The 24,956-nt window shown below is 50.8% G+C and overlaps 2 protein-coding genes across 2 annotated transcripts in view; both read right to left on the bottom strand.

The window, feature by feature from the left end:
• Positions 1–24,956, bottom strand: part of CDON (cell adhesion associated, oncogene regulated) — a 242,908-nt gene that overhangs the window by 186,108 nt on the left and 31,844 nt on the right. The window lies entirely within an intron of this gene.
• LOC116269668 (LIM domain-containing protein A-like) lies at positions 12,512–18,668 on the bottom strand. Its single transcript, XM_031652809.1, has 2 exons — positions 13,048–18,668; positions 12,512–13,010 (listed from the first exon to the last, which is right to left on the bottom strand). The coding sequence occupies exon 1, from the start codon at positions 15,101–15,103 to the stop codon at positions 14,117–14,119; it is 987 nt and encodes a 328-aa protein (XP_031508669.1). The 5' UTR covers positions 15,104–18,668; the 3' UTR covers positions 12,512–13,010; positions 13,048–14,116.

Raw genomic sequence — 24,956 nt, 5'->3', positions numbered from 1 at the left:
GGGATTACAGGCACCAGCTACCACGCCTGGCTAATTTTTGTATTTTTAGTAGAGATAAGGTTTTACCATGTTGGCCAGGCTGGTCACCATGTTGGCCGTGCATGGAGAGATGGAATGTTACTATGTTGCCCAGGCTGGTCTTGAACTCTTGGCCTCAAATGATCCTCTCCCAAAGCACTGGGATTACAGGTGTGCTGGCCTCAACTTCTTAAAGAAGCAGAATTACCTTTTCAGAAGAAATCTCCCTCAGATCCCCTAGGATATAAGCTGGTAAAGGAGCTACTATAGTTTGATGTGGAGAGCAGCCCTCCCTACACCAGCTCTGCGCCTACACCAGCTCTGCACCTGCCCTCAGGACTGGGACTCAGAGAAGTACAGTTACTGCCTGAGGTCACCTGGCTAGGAAGTGGCTCAGAGGGGTTTAGAACTCACACGTGTTGGTCGGGTGCAGTGGCTCATGTCTGTAATCCTAGGACTTTGGGGGACCAAGGTGGGTGGATCACAAGCTCAGGAGTTCGAGACCAGTCTGACCAAAAGAGTGAAACTCTGTCTCCACTAAAAATACAAAAATTAGCTGGGCATGGTGGCGCGCCTGTAATTCCAGCTACTCGGGAGGGTGAGGCAGGAGAATCACTTGAACCCAGTAGGTGGAGGTTGTGGTGAGCCGAGATCACGCCATTGCACTCCAGCCTGGGCAACAGAGAGAGGCTCCATCTCAAAAAAAAAAAAAAAAAGGAACTCACAGGTGGTGAGACAGAGGGTCCCATGTCTTCTCAGGAACAAGACACACCCACTGCTTTGTTCATCCCTGTGTGCCCAGTGTCTGGGATGGGGTCTGGCACCCAGAAGGCCTTCATATGGGTGTTTGTGGAAGGCTCCTTCCACCGTGGCTGTCCTCGGCATTGACTCAGCCTCGCAGGTCATCAGGCGCTCTCGGGGAAGTTTTCTGTGCCGGGTCTACTTCAGCCCGCTGTTCTGGGTGCTGTCTGGAAGGCCAGTCCCTCTGGGATGTGTATTGGGATGGGGATTGGGCGAGCACCCGGGGCACCAGCAGGTGAGGTCCTTCACCTCTCCTTCTCCAACGGACTTCTGGAAACTTGAGGCATCCTCTGAGCAGCGTCGTTCCTGCCCTTACTTGGTCAGGGAGCTGTCATGCAGCCCAGAGACCCCCCAGTCCTTTCCTCCCCCCACTCTCCTCTCTGTGTACCTTGAGCACAAACACTCGGGAGAGCTCGTGGAGAGACGAGTTCCAGCAGGAAGCAAGGGGTGTCCTGGGGGCCCAGCGAGAGAAGGCCCTGTCGTCTGCAGGGGCGGCAGGTCTCCACCCGTGCTCAGCCCCCTCCCTCACCTCCTCCCATCTTCCTCAGGATCCCGCTCCCCCAGCCCCTCATCCCTCTGCCCTGCCAAGTTTGGGACATGAGAACAGGCCAGGTCCCCTCTGGGGAGCCCAGGGTGGGCGGAGTCAGGCCTGGCTGGGCCTCCAGGTTGGCCTGCCCTGGCCCCTGGGTTTAATAAACTCCGAGAGAGGTTTTCAAAGGCCGCTTGATCTTCCCCATCAGGCAGCCCCTGTCTCCCTTTCAGAGCCGCGGGACTGGAAAGAAAAAACCGCTCAATGAACAAGGCGGCCAGAGAAAGCCGAGCCGCGGGGCAGCTTCTATGAATTTCTGATGAGCGCACGGCCCTGACTCCTGGGTCCGGGCCCAGTGCAGTCAGGGATGTTAGTTTAAGTCATTTCGCACGGTTCACTGGCTCTCTGAGAGCAGCTTGTCTCCAGCCTGGGCCTCTCTAACAAGCTCTTTTTACTTAGGGCTTCTCTGAGCATAGACCTCAAACAATAGCAGCTTTCAAGGGGCTCGGCCCTCCTCTGGCGGCTTCCCTCCCTCCTTTCCTCAGCCTCGCCTTTCCTTCCTATCGCTTCACTTCCTTCACCTGAGCGCCTCCCTCCCTCAGCCTTTCCTTCCTTCCTTCCTTCCTTCCTTCCCTCCCTCCCTCTCCTTCCTTCCTTCCTTCCTTCCCTCCCTCCTTCCTTCCTCTTCCTCCCTCCCTTCCTCCCTTTCTTTCCTTCCTTTCCTGTCTTCCTTCCTCCTCCCCTTCCTTTCCTTGCTTCCTCCCTCCCTCCCTACTGCCCCTGCCCTTTCTTGCTGTAAACAGGGCAGGAGTGTGCAGCGGTGCTCTCAGGAGCAGGCCACACTGCCACACAACTCTAGAACACTGCGTGGATGGCACCCCCTGGGGTTGTGCAATGAAGAGCCCCCAAACGCAGCTCATTCCAACACTCTAAGCCTATTGGGCTCCTCAGCCCTCTTGAAACTGAGCAATTTCCTCCTTCCTTTAGTCCAAGGAGGGAGCTGGCTTCCTCCACACTGGAGGCTGTCACCTGCCCCGCAGGGCCCAGACCTGGCGGGGTTGATGGAGGAGCCTCCAAGAAGCATGAAGCCAGCTCAGAGCACCTCTGGTGCACAAGCCTGAGAGCAGAACATTGGCGGCAGCGTCCCCCTGCAGAGGGGCTCCCCAGACACAGGAGGGGCCATGGCTCTCATCAGTCCAGGCCTCTCTATCTTCCCCATTCCCACTTTTCTCCACTGTCCCCCCTATTCCTCAGGGCAGTGATGAGACAACTTCCAGTGCTCCCTGCTTGCCTCTGGCCTTCTTGCTCTCGAAGGGTCTTAGGAAGAGACTCCTGGGAGGAGGTTCATTCATCAGCAGAAGAGTCATTTACATGTTTAGACTAGACCTCCGGCCAAAGCAAACAAACAAACAAAGTTCATATTGAGACAAGTCAATATTTGACTTAATGAGAGTGCCTTGCCAGTTGAATGCTTTGATGGCGACCTTTGACCTGGGAGCTTTGGAAGGCATTTGAGCTGCCATCCCACAGACACTGCACTTTGGGAGCGGCTCCAGCCCCACTCCTAAAGCACCTGCCAGCAATTAAGATTCCTTCCCCAGGGATCTAGGCCCCGCCTCTGAGGTCATGGGGTCTCCCACCTTTCAGGAGTCCCAGACAGCCCAGGACTTCTTTCTTTCTGGAAGCTGCTAGAGAAAACCCAGTTTCACGTCCCCTTTGCAAACCCCCCACCCTAATAACCCACTTTCTTCAGGAAGTGAAGTCTGATCAGAGACAGCCTGGCAAGAGGAAAGAACAAGAAACTGGGGACAGGACCCTGATCCCAGCTATACCTTCAACCCCTGTTTGCTGTATGACTTTGGTGAACATTCCTGTTCTCCAGCCTGACTTCCTCATGACAGTGTGGGGTTTTCTTTCTTTCTTTCTCCTTCCTTCCCTCCCTCCCTTTCTTTCTCCTTCCTTTCCTTTCTCTCTTCTCTTTCTTTCCTTCCTCCCTCCCTCCCTCCCTTCTCTTTTGTTTTCTTTTCTTTTTTCTTTTCTTTCTTTCTTCCTTTTCTTTCTTTCTTTCTTTTCTTTCTTTCTTTCTTCTTTTTGACAGAGTCTCAAAGAACAGAGTCTAAAGTGCAGTGGCTTGATCTCGGATCACCGCAGGCTTGACCTCCTAGGCTCTGGCAGTCCTCCCACCTCAGTCTCTCAAGTAGCTGGGACCACAGGCACACACCACCACACCCAGCTAATTTTGAATTTTTTGTAGAGACAGGGTTTTGCCATGTTGGCCAGGCTGGTCTCAATATCCTGGTCTCAAGTGATCCACCTGCCTAAGCCTTCCAAATGCTGGGATTATAGGTGTGAGCCACCACTTCTGGCCCCATGTTTCTTAAGAGTTTAGTTCCTACTTGTCCAGTTTCAGAATCCCCGGGAGGACTCATCAAAAATGCAGATTTCAAGGCCCCTCCCCAGACCCGCCACTAAAGCGGAATTTCTGGGGGTAAAGCACAGTCTGCATTTGAACATGCGCCCCAGGTGAGTTTTAGGTCCACCAGAATTGAGAACCACTGTCCTAGTTGGTCCCAAACTACAGCTTTAGCTGAAAATCTGCCTAGGTGCTCAGTTCGAAGTCACTTTAGCCCTATTCAGGGCTGGATTTTCCAGGAAGCTAATGGCCTTTGCACAGGATCCTTGCAAGGCCCTGGGAGGAATCCTGGTATATTTGTGTTCATACTTCTGAATTATTTTACTTAAAAAGAGTTCCCACTACGACCACCAAATTGTAAAAGCTCAGGCCCCGCCAAGCCTGACTTTGCTTCTGGTTGAACAGTTGATTAGTGATTTTATATCAAGTCTGAAGTTTTGCCACAACTCTCCCCTCTGATAAGTTCATCTTCAGTTTCTCTTGCATTCCGTGTCCTTGTAGAATCCAGTGTTCTTTGCACAGTGAGAGCCATAATATTATCTCTAACTATCACTTCTACTGAAATCCCAGAGGTCAAATTTCAATGACCCACTATGGCCAGAGGTAGAAGTAATTCCAGAAACAGAAAAGTGTCCCAGGCTGGCTGCTGCCCCCAAACTCAGACTCTATTCACCAAAAGAGATTTATTCCCAGGTGTTGGGACAGGTCAGACCAGGCCAGGTCAAGAAAGTCAGGCTCAGTTTTTAAGCCAATTGGCCATTCCTCACATCAAATCAGATTTAAATTCAAATCTTGACTTGGCCTCTTATCAACTGAGCAATGCTAGAACCTCAGACTCCTGTTGCATGAGGAGGTGAGGATCCCGTATCCAGGGCTGTGGCGAAGGTTGCAGGGACAGTGGATGTAAAGGCACATTTGTAAAATATTGCTCATCGGGCAATATGGAAGCAGAGGGGCCTTGACACCATCAGTGATCTAGAGTGTGTGTGGACTGTGCCAAATCCTTCCAGTGCAGCTCTGTTGCAGAGAGGGGACCAAGGCCCCCTACTGACCATACTCTCAGGGGTAGGAGTCCTGCCTAGCACTGCCCAGCACCCCTCATCGCAGGGACTAACCAGTACCCTGGCGTGCACTGCACTCCCTTCCCTCCTTAGTGTGGGTCACAGAGCTGGGCAGGGAAGCAGAAGCGGCGGGGGGGGGGGGGGGGGGGGGCAGGACAGGATGTGGGTGGAGAACCTCTCTGCTCCCCTGACCCCCTGCAGCCCTTGGCAACTCAGGGGGAGGGGGAGAGGGAGGAGGAGGAGAGGAGGAGGAAACTACATCTGGTTTGAGTGAGGCTCATAGCCAGGAGAGCAGGGCCCTAAGCTGGGAGGAGAGGAAGCAGGGAGGGCTGGCATGGGCCTTGGCCAGTCTAGGAGAGCAGAGGGAAAGTGGCTGGTGTTCGGGGAAAGCAAATAAATAGAGGGGTTGAGACGATAATAATAAAGAGAAGAGCCATTAAAGTGAAGAATAGAGATTGTGTCACACCCAAGACAAACAGAAAATAAACAGCCAGTAGATCCCCTCCGCAGATGTTTGGCACTGAGTGAAGACAGATTAAAGATGCGTGGAAGATGCCTAAGTCAACCAAGCCTCCACCAGCAGCAGCTGGAGAGCAGGTGGACGGAAGCCTCCGCCAGAGAGGTCTTTGCGGCTGAAGGGAGCCAGCCCCAGAGACCACGGCACCCTCCGGAAGCCGGCACCTGCAAGCGCGGTGTGGGAGGAGAGGAAGATGCCGTCCCTCCCTGGACAGGGCTGGTCCCTGTGTCGGTGCAGTCCCCTTGGCCTCCTGCAGGACCGCGTCCCCCAGCACCCAGGTGGAGTAGGTTCTTCAAGTGGCCTCATAGAAATCCTGCCCCTTTGCTGCTTTGCTACCAGGCCCATTTCAATGACTCTTCAAGGACCTGGTCTTTTTTTCTTTTTGGCATCTGGTTTCTGAGCTGACCTTTGTCTTGTCCCAGTGAGAGGGTGGGGGAGCTCAGCATCGGGGGGACTGCACCCCCATTGACTCAATCTTCTACTCTGGGTTCTGGCACCACAACAGGCACCTTGGGGGTTACAAAGACGAATAAGACGCCATTCCTTCTCCAAAGGTACTTATGATCTGGGATAAAGGAAACTCAAATTTTTTGAGTGTCCATTCCATAATACCACTCTGCTCGGTGCCTTCAAATGGTCTACCTTATTTATTCTTCAAAATAACCGTGTTCGTAGGAATTATTCCTTCATTATTCCTAACCAGGAGGAGGCTGAGGACCAGAGAGATTTGGTGCCATTTCTACGGTTGCAAAGCTAGGAGAGGATGCTCTTTCTCCGACCCCGTAAACAACCGTAAGGTGAAGGAGAATTTGACAACAACCAAAGAAAAGCACGTGCTCTTAAAAGATACAAGAAAGAATTATCCTGTCTCGCATCCACCCCTGCCCCCTTAATGAGAACCAAACTTCATCTTTCTGTTCTGTGCGCCAGCAGGGAGGAGCCGGCACATCCCATGCCCAGCTAGGGCCAAGTGCCTGCAGGTGTCTGAGGAATGCTAATGGCCGTGAACTGGGGGAGGGTGTGCACAGGCTTTTCTGCAGCATTTGCTTCCCATTAAGCCCATTCCTCTCCAGACCCTCCTGCCCCCTCCAGCAACATGCAGCTTTCATGAGCCAATTACCATGCCCAGGTTTTTCTGTTCCTCTGAAGCCACTGACACTGCTAACCAGGCACAGATGCAGTAGGGCATGCCCCTGCTGTCCACTTCAGAGCAAGGTTTTTCTTTGCCCCAAGGACCACAGGTAGAGGGAGGAAGGTTAGATAGTCCAATTTCAATTCAGCCCCCAACAGGAAGGGGAGGCCTCAAAGGGCAATTTGGTGATTATGAGTGGATTTCTGAGTGGAATAGGATCAGCTAGGTGACTTGTGCCTAGCCAGGACTGAAAAGTCATGGACAGGGCAGGGGACCCAACTGGGAAGAACAGAGACTAGGTTTGAAATAATGTGCAGGCCAGGAGAGCTTCCCCTGAAACCTTTAGTGTACAAACAGGTATCCAGAGTCTTAAGAGTAACTTAATTCAAAACAAAGTGCATTAAAACCTACTTAGAAACTAATTAGAGAGTCTGAAACCTCATATTTTCTTCCTATTGCTTAAATCTCATCAGCCTTACCATATTTTCAACCTCTTAAAATTTTCTTTGACCTTCAAGTCTCAGTTTTCCATGAACTTCCACAGATATTCCTGGACAAATTTAACCTCTCCTTTCTCCTTAATCCCTCCACCCACTGGCTGTATTTCCTTGAATCCAGTTTCACTCTACCATATCTCTGTGGACTTATTCTTATGTATTTTCCCCCAGAAATTCCAACGTTTCTTTAATCTGAGGACAGTGTCCTTTCATCAGTTCTGGAAAATTAAATGTTACCATGTCCCTTTCTCTATATTCTTCTCCTCTGCAACTCCCTGTAAAGGTAATTTGGATCCTCTCATTTTATCCTCTATGCCTTTTGGCTTCTCCTTCACATTTTTTCTCTCTCCTGTTTCCATGCTACATTTGGTGTAATTTCCTCTGATCTGTCTTTCAGTTCACTAATTCTCTGCTCAGCTTCATCTAATCTGCTGTCTGACACATCTATTGAGCTTTTAATTACTATATTTTTTTATTTCTAGAAAGTTCTTGTCTCTTTTAACAAATTTGTCTGTTTCTCCCAAAATATCCTATATTTTCTTTATGTTTCTATGTTTTCATCTTTTTAATCATTTTAAACATAGTTATTTTAAAGTCTCTTTCAGATTCTTACATTGTTTTATGTTATTGAAATGCTAAACTAGTTTGATATGTTTGCTGACTTTCTCTAATAGTATATCATTTCCTGATGTGGTTTGTAATTTTTTTATTGTTTGGGCAACTTCAAAGGGGATCAGATTTTGCTGTGAGATGCTGTTGCTCTGGGGCACATTCCTCCCGAATAGTTTTGTATTTCCTTCTCTTGATACACCATGAGTTTTATTGGTCTGGGATCTATTTTTATATTAATTTCTCAGCTTGGAAATTCCAGCAGTGGAAATTCAGACACTGTAGTCACATATGGTTCAGGCCTGGAGCTTCTATTTCTCACAGAAGACTTTTTCCTATTTAGAGTCCTAGTCAGGAGAAGATTAACTGTCCCTACCCTAAGCCTCTGATTGGTATTTTTTTGGTCCTGGTTTCTCTAAGGGTATATCTCTTACAGGGTCCCAGTTTTTGCATAGGTCTCAATTTTAGCCATCTTCTTCTTATAGACTAGAGATCATGTCACCTTCCCCCAGGGCAGCATCAAAACCATAGTGCCTAGCACCTACAGATACATCCATCCTGATGTCCCGCATGGAATAGCACCATGGCTTCAGCTGGGGGAGCTCACCACTCAGACTGCACATTCTATGTTTACTTACTGGTAATTTTTTCACTGTGCTTTCCATTCCAGGTCATGAATATCAAGCACTTTTTTCCTCCTACGGTGCCTAGCATGGTGCTCTGTAATGAGCCTTCTTATTTAGCCATTCACATACTCAACATCCTTAGACACCTAAACAGGACTCCTTTATACGTGCAGAATCCAGAAGCCAGCAGGGCATGAGACGTGATGGAAGGAGGGGTTGCAAGCACGGGGAAGAGGAGGAACAGTAGCAGTGAGCACACGCCTGGAGCAGGATGCTCCCCTGCTCTTCCTGGAGCTTGTTTCTTTCCTAGGACCTAGTGCAGGTTGTAAGGAGAGATGTGGACCAAGAGCTGGACCTCCCTTAGTCTAATCTCAGGCACGTATGAGCTGGGTGAACTGGGAAGTCATGTCATCTTTCTTGAACATCTGTAAAATGGAGATGAGGGGTTGGCCTGGGTGATGCCCAAGATCCCTTCCAGGTCTCACAGCCTTTGGAGCTGCAAGTGAAGAACATGAACTGGTCATAACGGGCTGGGCTCTCACTCAGGTGTCTGCCACCTTTTCCCCCTCCTCAAGTCACCCACTGGAGTTTCTAGCTCTCCCGTGCCACTCCTTCCTCTAGCACCCAAACCTCGCCTTTCCACCCAGCCTCCTTTCACCGTTCCCTGCTGCCCTTTCACATCTACTCCCTACTGAGGCCTTTGTCCTGTGTCTGTGTCTTATGAAAGGAGGGTGACACTGTGGCGGCAATTAGTATCCCCTCCAGTGGTGGGGGGATGAGTCTCATGGGGCATCAGAAGGGAAAGGCAGGTGAACAGTGACCCAGCACCTAGGTGTGCAGAAACCCCATCTGCTTCTAGCTTCTGGGGTTTCCTGAGTCTTAGACTGGAGACCCTGCAACTTAATGAGCCTCTTGAGCGGTTCAGAAACAATGAATCAAAACCAGCTGGAAGCTGCCCTCCGACCCAGCTAATGACTTGTTTATTGTCAGAGCAGCAGTGCGTCATATAAGGGAATTTCAAAGTGTCACTAATTGGCAGAGCGCCAGTAAATAGCACCATATAAATCTGAAGGCACTTCCACTAGGGCTGAGGACTGTGGAAGATACAGCTGAGGCAGGGGGAGAGGAGATTGCAGGGCGTGATGATGGGTGCAAAGTGCACCTGTGTGTCAATGGCTGCAGCCTCTTCCCGGTATCTCTACCATCCCATGGGGACTGTGTTTGCTCCGTGACTAGGGAAGGAAGCCCTGTGATGGGCCCTGTCCCACCTTTGATGACACTGTACTGCACACCTCCAACCCCAAGATGCCTCGCTTCCTGCCATACTACGGGGGATGTGGCTTGTGACACTGTATTATGGGAGAAGGTGTCCTCTTGCCGAGGAAAGGACTCCTGATCTCATCCGAGTTGGGTGAGTAGATCTGTAGACACAAAGTCCCTTCTATGCATTAAACAGAAATGTTCTGCTAACAGAAGAACTGCAGCGAGACCCTTACTCCAGTGGGCCCTTCCCTACTCTCCCTTGCGTTCACTTCTTTCCTAGAAGGTAGTGCAGCTCATAAGGAGAGACCTGGACCAAGAGCTGGACCTCCTTTGGTCTGATCTCAGGCATGTATGAGCTAGAAGGACCAGGAAGCCATGACTGACAGGATAAAAAGAAGCCCCTTCTCACTCAGCAGGACCCATGAGTTCCTGCTGGAAGCAGAATGAGAAGGTGGGCCAGCAACGGGTAATCAGCGAAAGCAATGGCTGTTCCTTCCTTGCTCCCCAACGCCTCTCATCCACGCAGCCTTGCTGGTGGCTCCACACTTACCTATTGTTTTCAACTAACACTTTGGAGAACAGGAAGCAAGAGTAAGTGAGAAAGGGGGAAAAGCATAAAGTAGAAAATAAAAGGGGGTGGAAGGGAAGACAGGATGTCAGCATTTCAAGCGGCGTAACCTCTGTGAGGCTTGGCAGGCCAGGGCAGGCACAGAAAGCCTTTTCCTTCTGGCCCGGCTGGGAAGGCGAGCTTGGCCTCTGCAGCTCTGTGGAGAGGGCAGTGATCTGGGAGAGGCACTGAGGGCTGATTCCTTCGGGTTGACCATTCTGTGTCTGGGAGTGATGGCCCTAAGGTTAGGCCCAGCTAGTGCTGGCGAAGCTTACAACACATGGCATCAAGAAGCAAGGTGGAAAATGGGAGGAAGGCAAGCTCTGTGTGCAGCAGAGAGGATAGGAAGTCCAAGGACACCTATGATCTCAAGATGAGAGCAAACACTGTGTAAATTTAGGGACATCCATCAGGGCCAACGGTGCAGCAGAGAACTCCCTAGCATAACCCAGCTGATCTCTCACAGGTGGGTTCCGTGATTGCCATCCCCATTTTATAGATGGAAAACTGAGGTTCAAAGATTCAGGACATGTCAGGGCCTGTCGAGGAGGTTCTGAGGCCTCGAGGCTGCTTACTCGCCCACTCATGCACTCCCAAGCGTGGATGGAGAACTTAGGTCCTGGGCCCTGGGCTGGGAACGGTGGAACTTGGAGATGTGAATGAGCCATGGCCTGTGTCCTCCACGGGCTTCAGAGCTAACAGGGGAAATGGCATCCCACCAAATAAAGAGAATGTAAAACGCGGCAGGGAAAGAATTGGGAAAGAGGAATGAGCAGAACACATGGGAGAGGATGGGGGTAAAGTCTGATCTGGTAGGAACAGGGAGCACTTCACAGAGGGGTGAGATCTGAGGTAACCCTTGAAGAAAAGACAGATTTCTAACAAGTGAGCGAGGCCTGCAGGGGAAAGGCAGGCCCCACCCAGAGGGCACAGGCGCTGCAGCTGCATCTACCTGCCTCCCCGCCCACAGCCACGCTCATAGCACACGAAGGCTGCGGGCTCGTGTCCAGCTCACGGAATAGTAGCTGAGACGAGGCACTTGGGCAAAAAGTACCCGGCTGAGGAAATTCCCCCAAACAGAGACACAGGACATCCTGGTGGCCTTGGGTCCTATGCCCCTCGATCTCCATGCCTTTCTCCTCCAAGGAATCCCTCACAATTAGCCCTTTACCTAACTCTACTAGCCAAATACCTGGTTTCAAGTATTAAGAATGCTTGAAAAACTTTATCCCCCAGTATATATACTTTGTTATATTTCCAACATTATAATTTTAATTTTATTACTTTTTATAATAGGTTTCATATGATGCAGACATAAAACAAGAGTCGAAAGGACATACAAGGAGCCGGGCGTGGTGGCTCACACCTGTAATCCCAGCACTTTGGGAGGCTGAGGCACATGGGTCACCTGAGCTCAGGAGTTTAAGACTAGCCTCACCAACATGGTGAAACCCCATCTCTACTAAAACTATAAAAATTAGCTGCATGTGGTAGCAGGTACCTGTAATCCCAGCTACTCAGGAGGCTTAAGTGGGAAGAACCTCCTTGACAGGCCCTGAAATGTCCTGAATCTGAATCTTCGAAGCCAGGAGAAGAAGGTTGCAGTGAGCCAAGATCTCACCACTGCACTCCAGCCTGGGTGGCAGAGGGAGACTCCATCTCCAAAAAAAAAAAAAAAAAAAAAAAAGACATATAAGGAAAAATATTCTTCCCACCTCTGCAACAGGCCACTTAGTCCCTCTTCCTGTTCCCAAATATTCTCAATATTACCAGGGCCCTGAGTATTTTTTTTTATGAGACTTTGTACTTGCATGTCCTTTTTAAAAAAAGAAATACCTTCATCCACTGAAGTACAGTTTCGGGGCTGTTTTAGACCTTCCCTGTGGGAGACAACAAGGAACAGTACATAATTCCTAGCCCATGAGGAAGAGCAAAATCCTCCTTAAGACTCTACACACAAATGCACAACGTTCGTCCTCGGTAATCTAGCTCATGTTGTGTGCGTTATATGCATCCTCTCTTGCAATGCTCTCAGTAACCTATGGCCAGCATTACTGTCATTATCTCCATTTCCCTGATATGGAAACTGAGGCTCAGAGAGGCTCAGAAACTTTCCTCTCTCACCCATCTAATAGGTGGCAGCGTAAGGATTTGAACCCAGGCCTGTCACATTGCACATCTTTGCTTTCTTTCTTTCTCTCTCTCTCTCTCTCTCTCTTTCTTTCTTTCTTTTCCAGATGGAGTCTTACTCTGTCGCCTAGCAGCATAATCTTGGCTCACTGCAACCTCTGCCTCCTGGGTTCAAGGGATCCTCCCACCTCAGCCTCCCAAGTAGCTGGGATTACAGGTGTGCCCCACCACACCCGGCTAATTTTTATATTTTTGGTAGAGACAGGGTTTCACCATGTTAGCCAGGCTGATCTTGAACCCCTGGCCTCAAATGATCTGCCCACCTCAGCCTCCCAAAGTGCTGGGATTACAGAGTGAGCCACTGTGCCCGGCCCAGACTGCATATCTTTGACTCTTAACCACTATACAACTGTTTCTAGAAAAAGGAAGTGGAAAGCACTTTGGATTTGGCAGAGCAAAGACTACACAGAAGTGAGGGGACCTGCACAGAGCAGAGCCTAAAATCCAGTCTCCCACTCAGATGTCCAGGGAGAAATCTACCTGCAGAGAACATCCCAAGTTTCTCGTGAGATTGTTCTCCCCCAGCTCAGGGTTTGCACTGCATTTGGAGCAGGGGAGAGAGCTGTGCCAGGAAACAGAACCGCTGCACACAGAGAAATGTCTTCTGGGCAGCCTGAGTCGACAGGCCTCCCATGGGCAAACGCCACCAGAAGGCCAGAGCTGGCTTTCAAGGAGGCTGCACCGAGAGACCCACCTTTCCTGGACCTGATCCATCAGTAGCTGCCTTCCTATGGGCCCTGAAAAGACCTATGTAAACTCCCATACCCAGTGCCACCTGAAAGACCTATGTAAACTCCCGTACCCAGTGCCACCTGGCGCCAATGGCTTCAGGGGAGAAATGCTCTGGTCACTCTGAGGACCCAGGACAGTGTCTTCCAGCAGTCCAGGAGGAGCCTCTGAGCAGACAGGGTTCTAGGAAGAGCTTGGCCATCACGCCAGACAGAAATGATTGCGCTAATAAGGAGAGAGTGGTGGGCCAGAGCCCTCCCTTGGCCCCAAGCCTCCAGTTAATGAGACTTCACAGGGAGAAAGCGCCTCTCGGGGAAGGGGGGTGGGGCCACAGGGGCCACAGAACAGCTGGAGGCCAGCAATCACTGAGGCTGTTTATTAGGAGACAAAGAAAGAACTTTGCTCCCTGCACTGAGGTCAACCTCAAGGTATCCCGAGGAAATGACAGGGGAATTGATGGAGTGAGGAGGCAGCCAGTTTGACAAGCTGTTGGCTGGCCCCTGCTCCAGCACTGCGGTCTCGACCTGCCCCCCGCCCCCCTCACCCAAAGTCCTGGAAAGCACTCAGCTTAGTGGAGCAAGATTCTCCCCAGCAAGCAGGCCGAGTCCCCAGGCTTCCAGGCCACTGGATGGGCTTCTGGCAAATGATGCACAGCCGAGCACCACACAGGGAAGGGGAAGGGAGAAGACAGTGGCAGGAACTTCCTGGGCTCGCACAGAAGTTCCAAACCACCTACCATGCACTTCCCAACTCACCTCCAGTTCAGACACATGCAGATTTCGCCCAGGGCTAGAATGTCCCCGAGGTAAGTAAACAGCCTCTGGTGATGGTTATGGCAGTCTCTGCCTCTGGGGACAGGCAGCTGGGTCCCAGTTTTGAATGAGCAGGACTGCCCCCCACACCATCCTGACATCCTTGGACGTATAAGGAGGGAGGGGTTTGGAGCTTACATAGGATAGAGTGGACTCTGTGGGAGTCTGAGTGGAAGGAAATTCAAGCACTGCATTGTAGGACACTGGAGAAACAGACTGGGGGGAGACATTATGTACATTTACATTATTTACAGAATGGAAATTCAGACACTTGAGTCACTTAAGTGGCAGGTTTCCATGAAAATTAGGTTTCTATTTTTTTAATAAAAGAAAGGGATGTGTGTGTGAGAGCCTGTGTATGGTGTCTTGCATAAGTGAGTGTGTGAGTCTGTATGTGGATAGCATCTCGCATGAGCGTGTGAGTTTGAGACAGTCTGTGTATGGCATCTTGCATGAGTGTTGTGTGTGTGTGAGCTTCTGCTGTATGGTGTCTTGTATGACTACGTGTTTTTGTATAGTATCTTGCATGAATGTGCGAGAGACGGTCTGTGTATAATGTCTTGCATGAGTACATGAGTGTGTGTGTGAGCGTGTGTGCGTAGTGTCTTGTATGACTGTGTGTATGGTGTCTTGTATGACTGTGTGTATGGCATCTTGTATGACTGTGTGTATGTTGTCTTGTATGACTGTGTGTATGGTGTCTTGTATGACTGTGTGCGTAGTGTCTTGTATGACTATATGTGTGTATGGTGTCTTGTATGACTGTGTGTGTGTGTGGCGTCTTGCATGAGTACCTGAGTGCGTGTGTGAGCCTGTGTGTGTACGTGTCTTGTATGACTGTGTGTGCATATGGTGTCTGATATGACTGTGTGTGTGTGTATGGTGTCTTGTATGACTGTGTATGGTGTCCTGCTTAGTGGGTGAGTGTGTGTGTGAGTGCAGGGAGTGGGGTAGGGCAGAAGATGGTGATAAGAAAGGCAGTATCTGCTTTGCCTGCATACTAACTTCAACACATGCACCCATACCCGTACAAAACCCCGGAATTTTCACCTTTAACAAGACAGAAACACAACCCAAGATGGTCCTCTCTGGCCACGTCCCCCCGAGTGTAACTTCTCTTCCACATGGGTCTGTTCTTCCTCCCTCCCCACAGCTTTTCAGCTGGGAAATTGATACCCTCCTCCCATCAGCAGCCCTTCTAAGCGACCGGGAGCTCCCTGCACCCTCAGCCTGACCTCCCCGTACTGAGCCTGGGCCCCCAGCCCCAGCGGGGCGGCCAAAGCTGCCGCCAGGGCCCATCCATCAGGCTCAGCACAGCCTCCCGCCCTCGCCTGCCCCCACCACACCCAGCCTGTAAAAGTCAGCAGGCTGCCGAGAGGGATCCCCAGGGCCTATCTGCCGCCACTGCCTGCTCGATGTGACAGCTACGGGACAGAAGAAAGTGATTCCTCCACTCCCAGCCTCCTCCTTCTAAAGCTGACAGCCTCCCCCTCCTACCTGGTGACCTGCTGAGATCTGCTGAGACCAAAGCTGCAGGCCAAAGATAAAAAATGCCTGGCTATTGACTAAGACACAATAAAGGGCCAACCTGCATGTTATTTGCATACCCAGTTAATGTCAAAATGGAATGAGCCCCCGTCCCGTTGCAGCTTTCCTCAGTGGCCCTGATCCCCAACCTTTCTCCACAGGCCCTGCACGGGGCAGGGGTCTCATTCAGGCCTGCGGATGGCAGGGGTCTGATCCCAGCCGGGCTGCGGCACATGGTAAGCAGCCCAGAGGGTACCTCCCCACTGTGTCCTCGGCGGCCCCCGCCTCGGCACACTTTCTCAGCACCCTGAGAGAGGCCAAATCCCATGCCGGCCTCTTGCCCCCGCCCACTGCGCCCCACGCCCCACCTGCTGTGTTTGTGCAGGGGTGGAGGGAACATAATGAGAGGCTGATGTTCCTGCAGCTGGGCTGTGTTTGGAGTCTGGTGGAGTGAGGGGAGGGCGGCAGGGCAGGTCGGGGCCGAGGGCCAGGCGGGGCCTCAGAGCCTTGGGGCCCAGCAGTAACAGCTCACACATGATTTTTCTCCCCACAATGTTCTCCACTCCAAGCCTGTGGGCCCCCGAGTCGGAAGCTTCCAGGACTGTAACAAGCTTTAGTTTATACACAAACAGCTGCATTTTCCTACTACTGTTTACTGCAAGGGAGCCAGTGCAGCATGCTCCCAGCTTTGCTTGGCCTCAGCAGTGAGCTGAAGTTCGGGTCGGCCGGCCTGGGAGAGCAGGGACGGCAGGGCCTGTGGATGGGACGCATCACAGGCGGGTCCTGAGCTCCGGGGTCTGTGATTCAGTTTCTCCTCCTCCAGTTCCCCAGATTCCCCGTCCCCTTGGACCTCGGTGTGTACTTACTCCAGCATCCCCTCATCTCACCCATGTATAAACACACAGAAGGAAAAGAGTTTCAGAGTGGAGGCAGTCGTTTCAGAATAAGTTGGATCATTTGCCAGGCAAAGGGACCGCCCATGATGTCCTATAGCGCCTTGGTGTGCCATCACCCCCAGGCAAGGGTGGCACACAGGAACTGTGCCTGTCCCCCCACCCTTCCACACTTCACCATGGCCACTACCAAAGCTCTGCTCCCCAGTAGCCTCTCCCAAGACCCAAGGCGGCCAGGCTGACAAAGGACAGATCACTGCCCCAAGGAAGGGGCATGGAGAACAGTGGACCACGTGAGAGAGGGGTGTGTGGACAGAGGGGGCGTCTGAGGACAGGGGGCAAACCCATCTCTGATGTGCTAAGGGCTCTCATAGCCTTGCAGTCCCCACACCCAGTCACCCTGCAGCTACCAGGCAAGGAGGAAGAAGGCTCCATCCAAAGTGGGACTAAGCTCGCCTCTTCTGACCTATAGCATCAGAGAGTGGTGACCCTACCCATGCCGCTCCTCCAACCACAGTTAGGCCCCTTCGGAGCGGCGTTGGGTGGGGACCCAGCAGGGGTGGCAGCATCCCCCTCAGGGCCGCATGCTGAGCGTAAGCAGGGCGAGCTGGAAGCAGATGCTGACACCAAACCGAGCCAACCAGTCACTCCACCTCTCTGTGCTTCCATCTCCCTCTTACAATCGGGATAAAGAACCTCCTTCCTATGGCTGTAGCAAGAGTGAATGTGTAACCCACGTGAAGCACTCAGAATGGGTCAGGCACACAGCAGGCACTCAATAACGGCAGCTGTTAGATCTCAGCAAGGTGGGGCAGGCAGCATGAGAGGGCGGCCGGCGAGAAGGGAAAGGCAGGCTTGAGGCAGACACTGGCCTTGCTGCCTCCCTCTGCACACTGCAAGTGACCAGCCAGGTGCAGCGGCTGTGACCACCTCCAGGAATCTCCCGGCCCTCTTCTCAATCTTCCTTTAGAAAAACAGCCAGAGGAATCAAATCGCCTCAACTCCACTGGGGTCCTTCAGCCCCAGCCGCTCGCCCCCTTGATTCTGCTGTCCAGCCCCTGAGGAGAAGGCATGGGTTTTGGAGGCAAACAGACTTGGGTTGAATTCCCTATTCGACCTGGAACAGGCTGTGTGGACTTGAGCAGGTCTCCACACCTGGGAAGAACGCGAGCACCGCCTGACAGCCAGCAGGCCCTTGGACAATGGGGGTGCCCTCCCCACGAATCCCCAGCTCTGTGGGGCCCAGGACAAGTGGCCCAGCCTCACACCGGCAGATTCTGCTCAGATCAAAAGCAATCATGAGCACGGGGCCTCAGGGCGATGAGCAGGACATGGGACCCCAGGATTGCCACAGCGTTCACTTGGAGAAAGCAGGAGCCTGGCTAATTCCCCACTCACGGGCAGACATTTCCAGGGGCAGTCCGGCCAAGAAACTTCAGGTCCCTGCCACGAGGAGCGCGGGGGAGCGCAGAGCAGCTCACAGGAATGGCATCTTCTGCCTTCCGGAAAGAGCGAGATTGATGGCACTTTTCAGGCCTCAATGAATCACACTCCCATGTGGCCGCCTTAGCCTCCTGGCAGCAGATGTACTCAGCAGTCACTGTCCTCAACAACAGCACGTTTCTCACACACCCAGATGCACACGCATTGGCCAAGTGTCTTCCCAGGAGGCACTCATGACCCAGTACCCGCGGCTTGAAGTGCACGTGTGCAAATCGGCACAGCCCGTGCCTATGTTAGGCATAGCTGCGGCCAGCTCCAGCTCCTGAGACCCAGGCTGGGGCCCCAGGGCACTGAATGCCCAGTGGACCGCAGCTCAGACAAGCCCCAGCCCCTCTGCCCTAACCCCTTCCCTGCAGGGGGAGTAGGCAGAGGGAGGGGCAGCCTGAGGGAGAAAACAAACTTCAGACTCATTATCCCCAGCCCCAGTCTCTGCTCTCAGCACAATTAAAGGTACTCTAATCCGGAGTGAAAAGCAAACACAGCTCTCCTCTTGTCCCCCTGCCTCCTCCCATCAGGCTCGGGGCCCTGGCTCCTGTTTTCAATACAAATATTCAATTAAACTTTCCTAGAGGGTCCAGTAATTGGGTCCCAAAGGGAAAGGTTCCCACAGAGAGAGTGAGACCCCAAGACAGTGAGACCCAAGAGGGGCGGACGTACCCGGCGACAGAGAGCAACAGGCAGACCGGGAGACGAGACAGAGAATGGGAAGCCCCAGAGGGAGGGGTCTCAGATTTGCCCAGTAATCAGGAAACCCTTTCCTAGAGCTCTATGCCCTCAAAACTCCAGCTTCCTCTGAACTGCCCTGAGAGAGGAAATGAATCTTCAAGAACAGACCACGGGGCCCGGGTGCGGTGGCTCACACCTGTAATCCGAATACTTTGGGAGGCCGAGATGGGTAGATCACCTGAGGTCAGGAGTTCGAGACTAGTCTGGGCAACATGGCGAAACTCCGTCTCTACAAAAAATTCAAAAAGTAGCCTGGTGTGGCTACTCAGGAGGCTGAGGCAGGAGAATCGCTTGATCCTAGGGGACGGAGGTTGCAGTGAGCCAAGATCATACCACTGAACTCTAGTCTGGGTGACAGAGCAAGACTCCATCTCAAAAATAAATAAATAAAGTAATTAATTAATAAAATAGACCAAGGGCCTGCAGTGATGTGCTTGTCCCCGTCACAGCCGTCTTCTTCCTCAGCAGTTCTTGTTCCATCAGCCCTGAGCCCTTCCAGGGCCAACAGCCTCTCCTAGGATATGCCACATTTAAATCAAAACACTATAGTCCAGCCCCACCACCAAATCCTTTTAAGACCCCTCCACCTTTGATCTGAATTGCTACTAGTATAATCACTCCTTTTCCTGCAGTTGCTTAAATGGAATGGCCTCAAAAGCAGAAAAATTTTTCTACTCCTGTGAAAAAACCGAGACCTGGAGAGGAGGAAAATCTGGCCCAAGGTCATCCTGCAAGGTAGGGCCTGAGCATGACCAGACCCCAAGGCTTCTGGTGCCCCATAGGTTATTTTTACCTGGTTACTGTCAGTCAGGGCTGGAGAAGGGAGGTCTGAGTTCCAGCCCTAGCCCCATGACTGGCCAGCTATATAACACAAAGGAAAGAAACTCCATCCTCAACAACTTCCATGGATCCATTTCCTCAATCAGAAACTTCCTGCTGCAAACCCTGAGGACGCTTAAACACCTAAGACACCAGGATTCGATAAATTAAGAACTGGTCGGCCACAGTGGCTCACACCTGTGATCCCAACACTTTGGGAGGCCAAGGTGGGAGGATCACTCAGAACCAGGAGTTTGAGACCAGCCTAGGCAACACAGGGAGACCTGGCCTCTACAAACAAACAAACAAACAAACAAAATAGCCAGGTATGCCCTGTAGTCCCAGCTGCTTGGGAGGATCTCTTGAGCCCAGGAGTTTGAGGCTGCAATGAGCTATGATCCATGCCACTGCACTCCAGCCTGGATGACAGAATGAGACCCTGTTACCCCTCTTCGACCCTACAGAAAAAAAAAAAAAAAAAAACTAAGGAGACTGGATACAAGGTGATTTTTAAAACACAGGGAGGAGGTGAGGTTAGTAATTCATGCTCCCTTCTCTTCCTTTCCCTCCTTCCCTTGGTTCCATCTTAAGAAGTCAAGTTACAAGCCAGACTGGGGGATGGAGTCGGGGACTAAAGAAGGAGCCCAGCTGGCCCTTCTAATTAAAAACCCTAAAGCTCTCTTGACAGGTCTGCCTGACAGTGTGGGATCGACTCCCTTAGCCCAGCACAGGCTGCACCTGGAGGTCTCTGCTCACGACCTCTAGACGAAGGACAAGGTTGACTGGAAAAGGAAGAGGTGAGAGGAGGGGCAGAAGCGCCACCATCAGAGCACGAGACAGACTCCTGGGCAGCTGGCTGGAGCTGGCGTAGGATCAACACCCTGGGATGGGGCCCCAGAGGGAATGGATGGGTCTGGGTGTTGGGGCCTCCACTGAAGGGAGGTAACCGAGATTGATTTCAACTGGACTTTTCCTGGATTTCCTCCTCTTGTAACCCCCACTGGTTGGATGGATGGCTGTCGGGGACCTCTTCAAAACCCAGTTTATCAAGCCTTCCCCAAAATGTTAGGTCAGCATCTCAGGACCCAGTGACCTCAAATTTCAGAAAAACTTGAGGGTTACCGTTCAGCCCAAACATGCTCATTCATGGTAACCCAAGCAGGCTGGAGGCCTCCGGCCAGGCAGGGCACAGGCTGCCCCCAACCAGAGCCAACAGTCAGTGTGTGAAGTCAGCTGGGAGAGAGGGAAAGCAGTCTGGGAGATGCTCCTCATGGCAGTGAGCCCGGGAGGCAAGAGCTGAGCCAGGAGCTTCCAAGGGAGTCTGGCTTTGGGATTTACGAGTCTCTTGTTTCCATTAAAAAGGACTCTAGGCCTCAAGTGCTCTGGAGAGGATCCTTCCATGAAGCCAAGACACCAGTCGAAAGGGAAGCTGCTTCCTTGCCAGGCACCGTCCTGTCCTCTCTGAGGCCAGATTCAGGACTCACTAACTCTCTTGTTGCAGGCCAGGGCTTAGAACTTCCCTTTCTATGATTTCGGGCAAAGGATGTGCAGAAGAGAGGGGAAAGGCCATGTTTCCTTGGTCTTGAACTCAAGGAGGAGCGTCAAGTCCTTGAAAAGTATCAGTGAAGGCAGGAAGTGCCATGACTCTCATGCCATCTGACTTGAAATTGGAAGTCACTATGTGTAACCTTAATATCTTTCCAGGATCACTTTTCTCAGTTGTCCAGAAATCTCCACTGTGACCCAAATCACGCTGGCAATTCCTCTCCTCCTAGTCCCATGCTAGAATTTGGGTACCATGTAAGTCTTTGGTTTAGACCCGATATAAATCCTGAGTTTGGCATCAGATTGTCAGACAGAAGGGAACACTGAACTCTGTGTGGTGTCCAGCACAGGCCATGTGCAGACACTGCTGCTGCTGCTGCTGCTGATGATGATGATAACGATGACAATGGTGGTGGTGATGATAATAATTTATCTCGCATTTGTTGGAGAAGTCTTTTGGTTATGGATCCTGCTTAGGGACAGTCCCAGGATGACTGGGATCATAAGAGATGAGATGAGAGAGACCCTAATGATCCATTCCACTGGAAAATGAGGTGGGTTAATGTAGAAAAGAAAAATCCTAGGAGGCTTGGACTAAAAGTAAAAACACTACTGAGATGGTTTATGGGAGCAGAGAAAGAGCAAGAAAGAGAGAAATGGTGACAGTGAGGGTGGGGGATTCATAAGACCCCAGTCCTATTAGGGAAAGCAGCGCTCTTGCTGGAGACTGTCTTCAAAGCCATAAGAATGCCCTGGAGGTGTTTGAAATCCATCTTACAGTCAACAGGCATTAGCAACTGCAAGATATTTACAGGAAGATTTTCCTCCATGACAGAGAAAAATACTTGCAGAAAGAGGCAGGTAGATCCCCAAATTCCGTTTGTTTGAGATGCCTCCCCACCTTTGCACACACCATTCCATCTGCCTAAATGCCCTCCCGTCCCAGATGTACCTGTTTTTTTGCTTTCCACTTCCCTACTAAATTAGGTGGCCCTTCTCTATGCTCATAGGGTTATTGTGAGAATTAACACTTGTAAAATCCTTAGACCTGGGACACAAATATTCAATAAAGATTTTCTGTTGTTAGTGTTGTTCTACCACAGTGTCCTTTGCACACCTCCACATGAATCCCGTGGGTTGGCAATCATATATGCTTGTCTATTGCACCCCTGTCTATGAGTTATTGGCCAGCAGGAATCATTCATTAAATGCTTTTGTATTCTTATAACCTGGGCATGGTACGTGGGATTTGGGACAGTTCAGAACCTGGAATATGCTAAGTGATCCTTAAATGTTGAATACATGTATAAATGAAAAATGACTGTCTATGCACTTTTGAGATGCGTTATGAGCAAAACATGTGCCTGCCACCAGAGGTGGTCATATTCCTTCGGACATGTGTTTCCTCACCCCTCACCCACTGGTTGAGGCACTCAGCCAACAGCCTGCGGTCCACACTCTTAGGAGGGAGTTCATTTTGCTTTTCTCCACGGCAGCCAACATCAACAGCAATGTAGAGATGGAAAACAGACCAGAACCAATGAAAGTTGTTCCTTCTCCATCTGAGGTTCCAAACGTTTTAAATCTGCTAATGAGACCCAGCTAGGAGTAATCAGGAAGTGTCTAAAATTAGCTGTTTTAATTTGAGCAAGAGGGAAAGGGACCAACTCAGAAGGGGGCACAGTCTCTAGTGGAGACAGTGGGATTCTGGGAGCCTCCAGAAAAACCAGAGCAACATCTGGTGCTCCCGCACCCAAGGGAATGCCCAGGATGGACCCCGGGTCCCTGTGGCTCCACACCTGGTCACAAATCAGAACAGTGCATTGGCCACTTGTCCCAGAATCCATTGTGTGTCAAGTTAGAGAACAGAGGCCATGAGCTGCCACCTGGAAAACATTAGGTACAGTTTGGTTGCGAAAGGCCTTTCTCCTACCCAACTTACCACTTTCTAACTACATTATTTTGGCTCTCATTTCCCACCACTAAAAGTTGGGCATATAGTAGATGCTTCACTGCCTTTGTCAAACATTTTCTGAGCATTCTGGCCCACAGTGGTCCCTATAGTCTCTGAACTTCTATAGGAAAAGTGTTTTTACCATTCATTTATTAATCCATCAAACATTTACTGAGCATCTATTATGTATTAGTCTGTTTTCATGCTGCTAATAAAGACATACCCAAGACTGGGCAATTTACAAAAGAAGAAGTTTTTGTTTGTTTATTTGTTTGGTTTTGGGATGGGGTCTCGCTCTGTCGCCCAGGCTGGAGTGCAGTGGTGCGATCTCGGCTCACTCTAACCTCTACCTCCCCAATTCAAGCAATTCTCCTGCCTCAGCTTCCCAAGTAGCTGGGACCCCAGGCACGTGCCATCATGCCCAGATAATTTTTTTGTAATTTTAGTAGAGATGGGGTTTCACCATGTTGGCCAGGCTGGTCTCAAATTCCTGACCTCAGGTGATCTACCCACCTCGGTCTCCCATAGTGCTGGGACTACAGGTGTGAGCCACCGTGTCCGGCCCAGGAAAGAGGTTTAATGAATTTACAGTTCCACATGGCTGGGGAGGCCTCACAATCATGACAGAAGGTGAAGAGGAGCAAGTCACATCTTACGTGGATGGCGGCAGGTAAAGAGAGAGCGAGGCTGTACAGGGAAAATCCCCCTTACAAAACCATCAGATCTCGTGAGACTCGTTCACTATCAGGAGAACAGCATGGGAAAGACCTGCCCCCATGATTCAGTTACCTCCCACCGGGTCCCTCCCACAACACGTGGGAATTCAAGATGAGATCTGGGTGGGGACACAGCCAAACCATATCATATTATAAGCGAGATACTGAGGGAGGGCTCAGGGATTCATGCAAAGAGGAAAAGCACACAGTGCTACTTTAAGGAGCTCAGTCTTCTGGGAAGACAAACATGAAAACAAACAATTGCAATGTCATACGATAATTGCTCTCTGGGAGGTAATGTATTGACCAGGAACAATGGGAACAGACAGAGAAAAATCAAAGCAGACTTTATTTGACACTTAGTATATATTGCCTTGTGTTACTGGCTTTCTTTCTTATTTGCTTATGCCTGTATACGCAGTCAAAGAATGTGTCTTCTAATTTCTTATATTCCAACCTGCAGAGATCCTTTCACATAGTAGGAGTCCAATCATGTTTTTCATTCGCAGTTGTGTAAGAATTTGGGGATCTCTCATTACAGCAAATCATGACTGTCTCCATTCCTTTGAGCATCTACAAAAATAAGTCAGAACTACAGAAGAAAAGAATTAGGGTGAGGGCTCCTGGATCAACCAAGGGTTACCCAGTGAGCCTGCATGATCTCCTTCTTTAAAATGCTTCAACCACAGGAAAGTTTCCTATATGTCCAGGACAATTTAGGCCTAGTACTCCCTAAGGACAAGACGATGGATTACATGAACTTCCAAAGGCCTGTTGGCTCTAAGGATTCTGTTATGTTCAGAGGCCACCAATGAAAGACAAAAGACAAAGTCTTGGGAGGAGGGAAATTTACAAGTTAAAGGGTGGTGCCAGGGAAAGGCACTACCTTTCTTGGCCTCTACTTGGCTTCCACAGCTCTTCTCGGCTGGCCCCAGCCCTCTGGCCAGGCTCATTCCCATCATTCTCCCTGCATGCCTATCACTGCCACTTGAACTTCCCACCTGGCACCTGCACATGCTCAGGACACTTTTTTCCTTCTTACGTTTTTAAAGAAATGGGGTCTTGTTCTGTTGGCCATGCTGGAGTGCAGTGGCCTGATCATGACTCACTACAGCCTCAAGCTCCTGGGCTCAAGCAATCCTCCTTAAGTATTAAATAGCTAGGACTACAAGCACATGCCACCACACCTGGTGATTTTTAAAATTTTTTTGTAAAGACCAGGACTTGCTATGTTGCCCAGGCTGGTCTCAAACTCCTGGTCTCTAGCAGTCCTTCTGCCACAGCCTCCTAAAGTATTGGGATTACAGATGTGAGCCACCCAGCCTGGCCACCCTTCTTTCTTCATGCGAGAACTTGTGCACGTCCTTTAAGAACCGACTCAGGCCGGGCACGGTGGCTCATGCCTGTATTCCCAGCACTTTGGGAGCCAAAGGCGGGCAGATCATTTGAGCCCAGGAGTTTGAGACCAG

This window comes from Papio anubis, chromosome 12 (assembly GCF_008728515.1).
Source record: "Papio anubis isolate 15944 chromosome 12, Panubis1.0, whole genome shotgun sequence".
NCBI lineage: Eukaryota > Metazoa > Chordata > Mammalia > Primates > Cercopithecidae > Papio > Papio anubis.
Note: the sequence above shows the minus strand (reverse complement) of the source record. Positions and strands in the feature narration are given on the sequence as shown.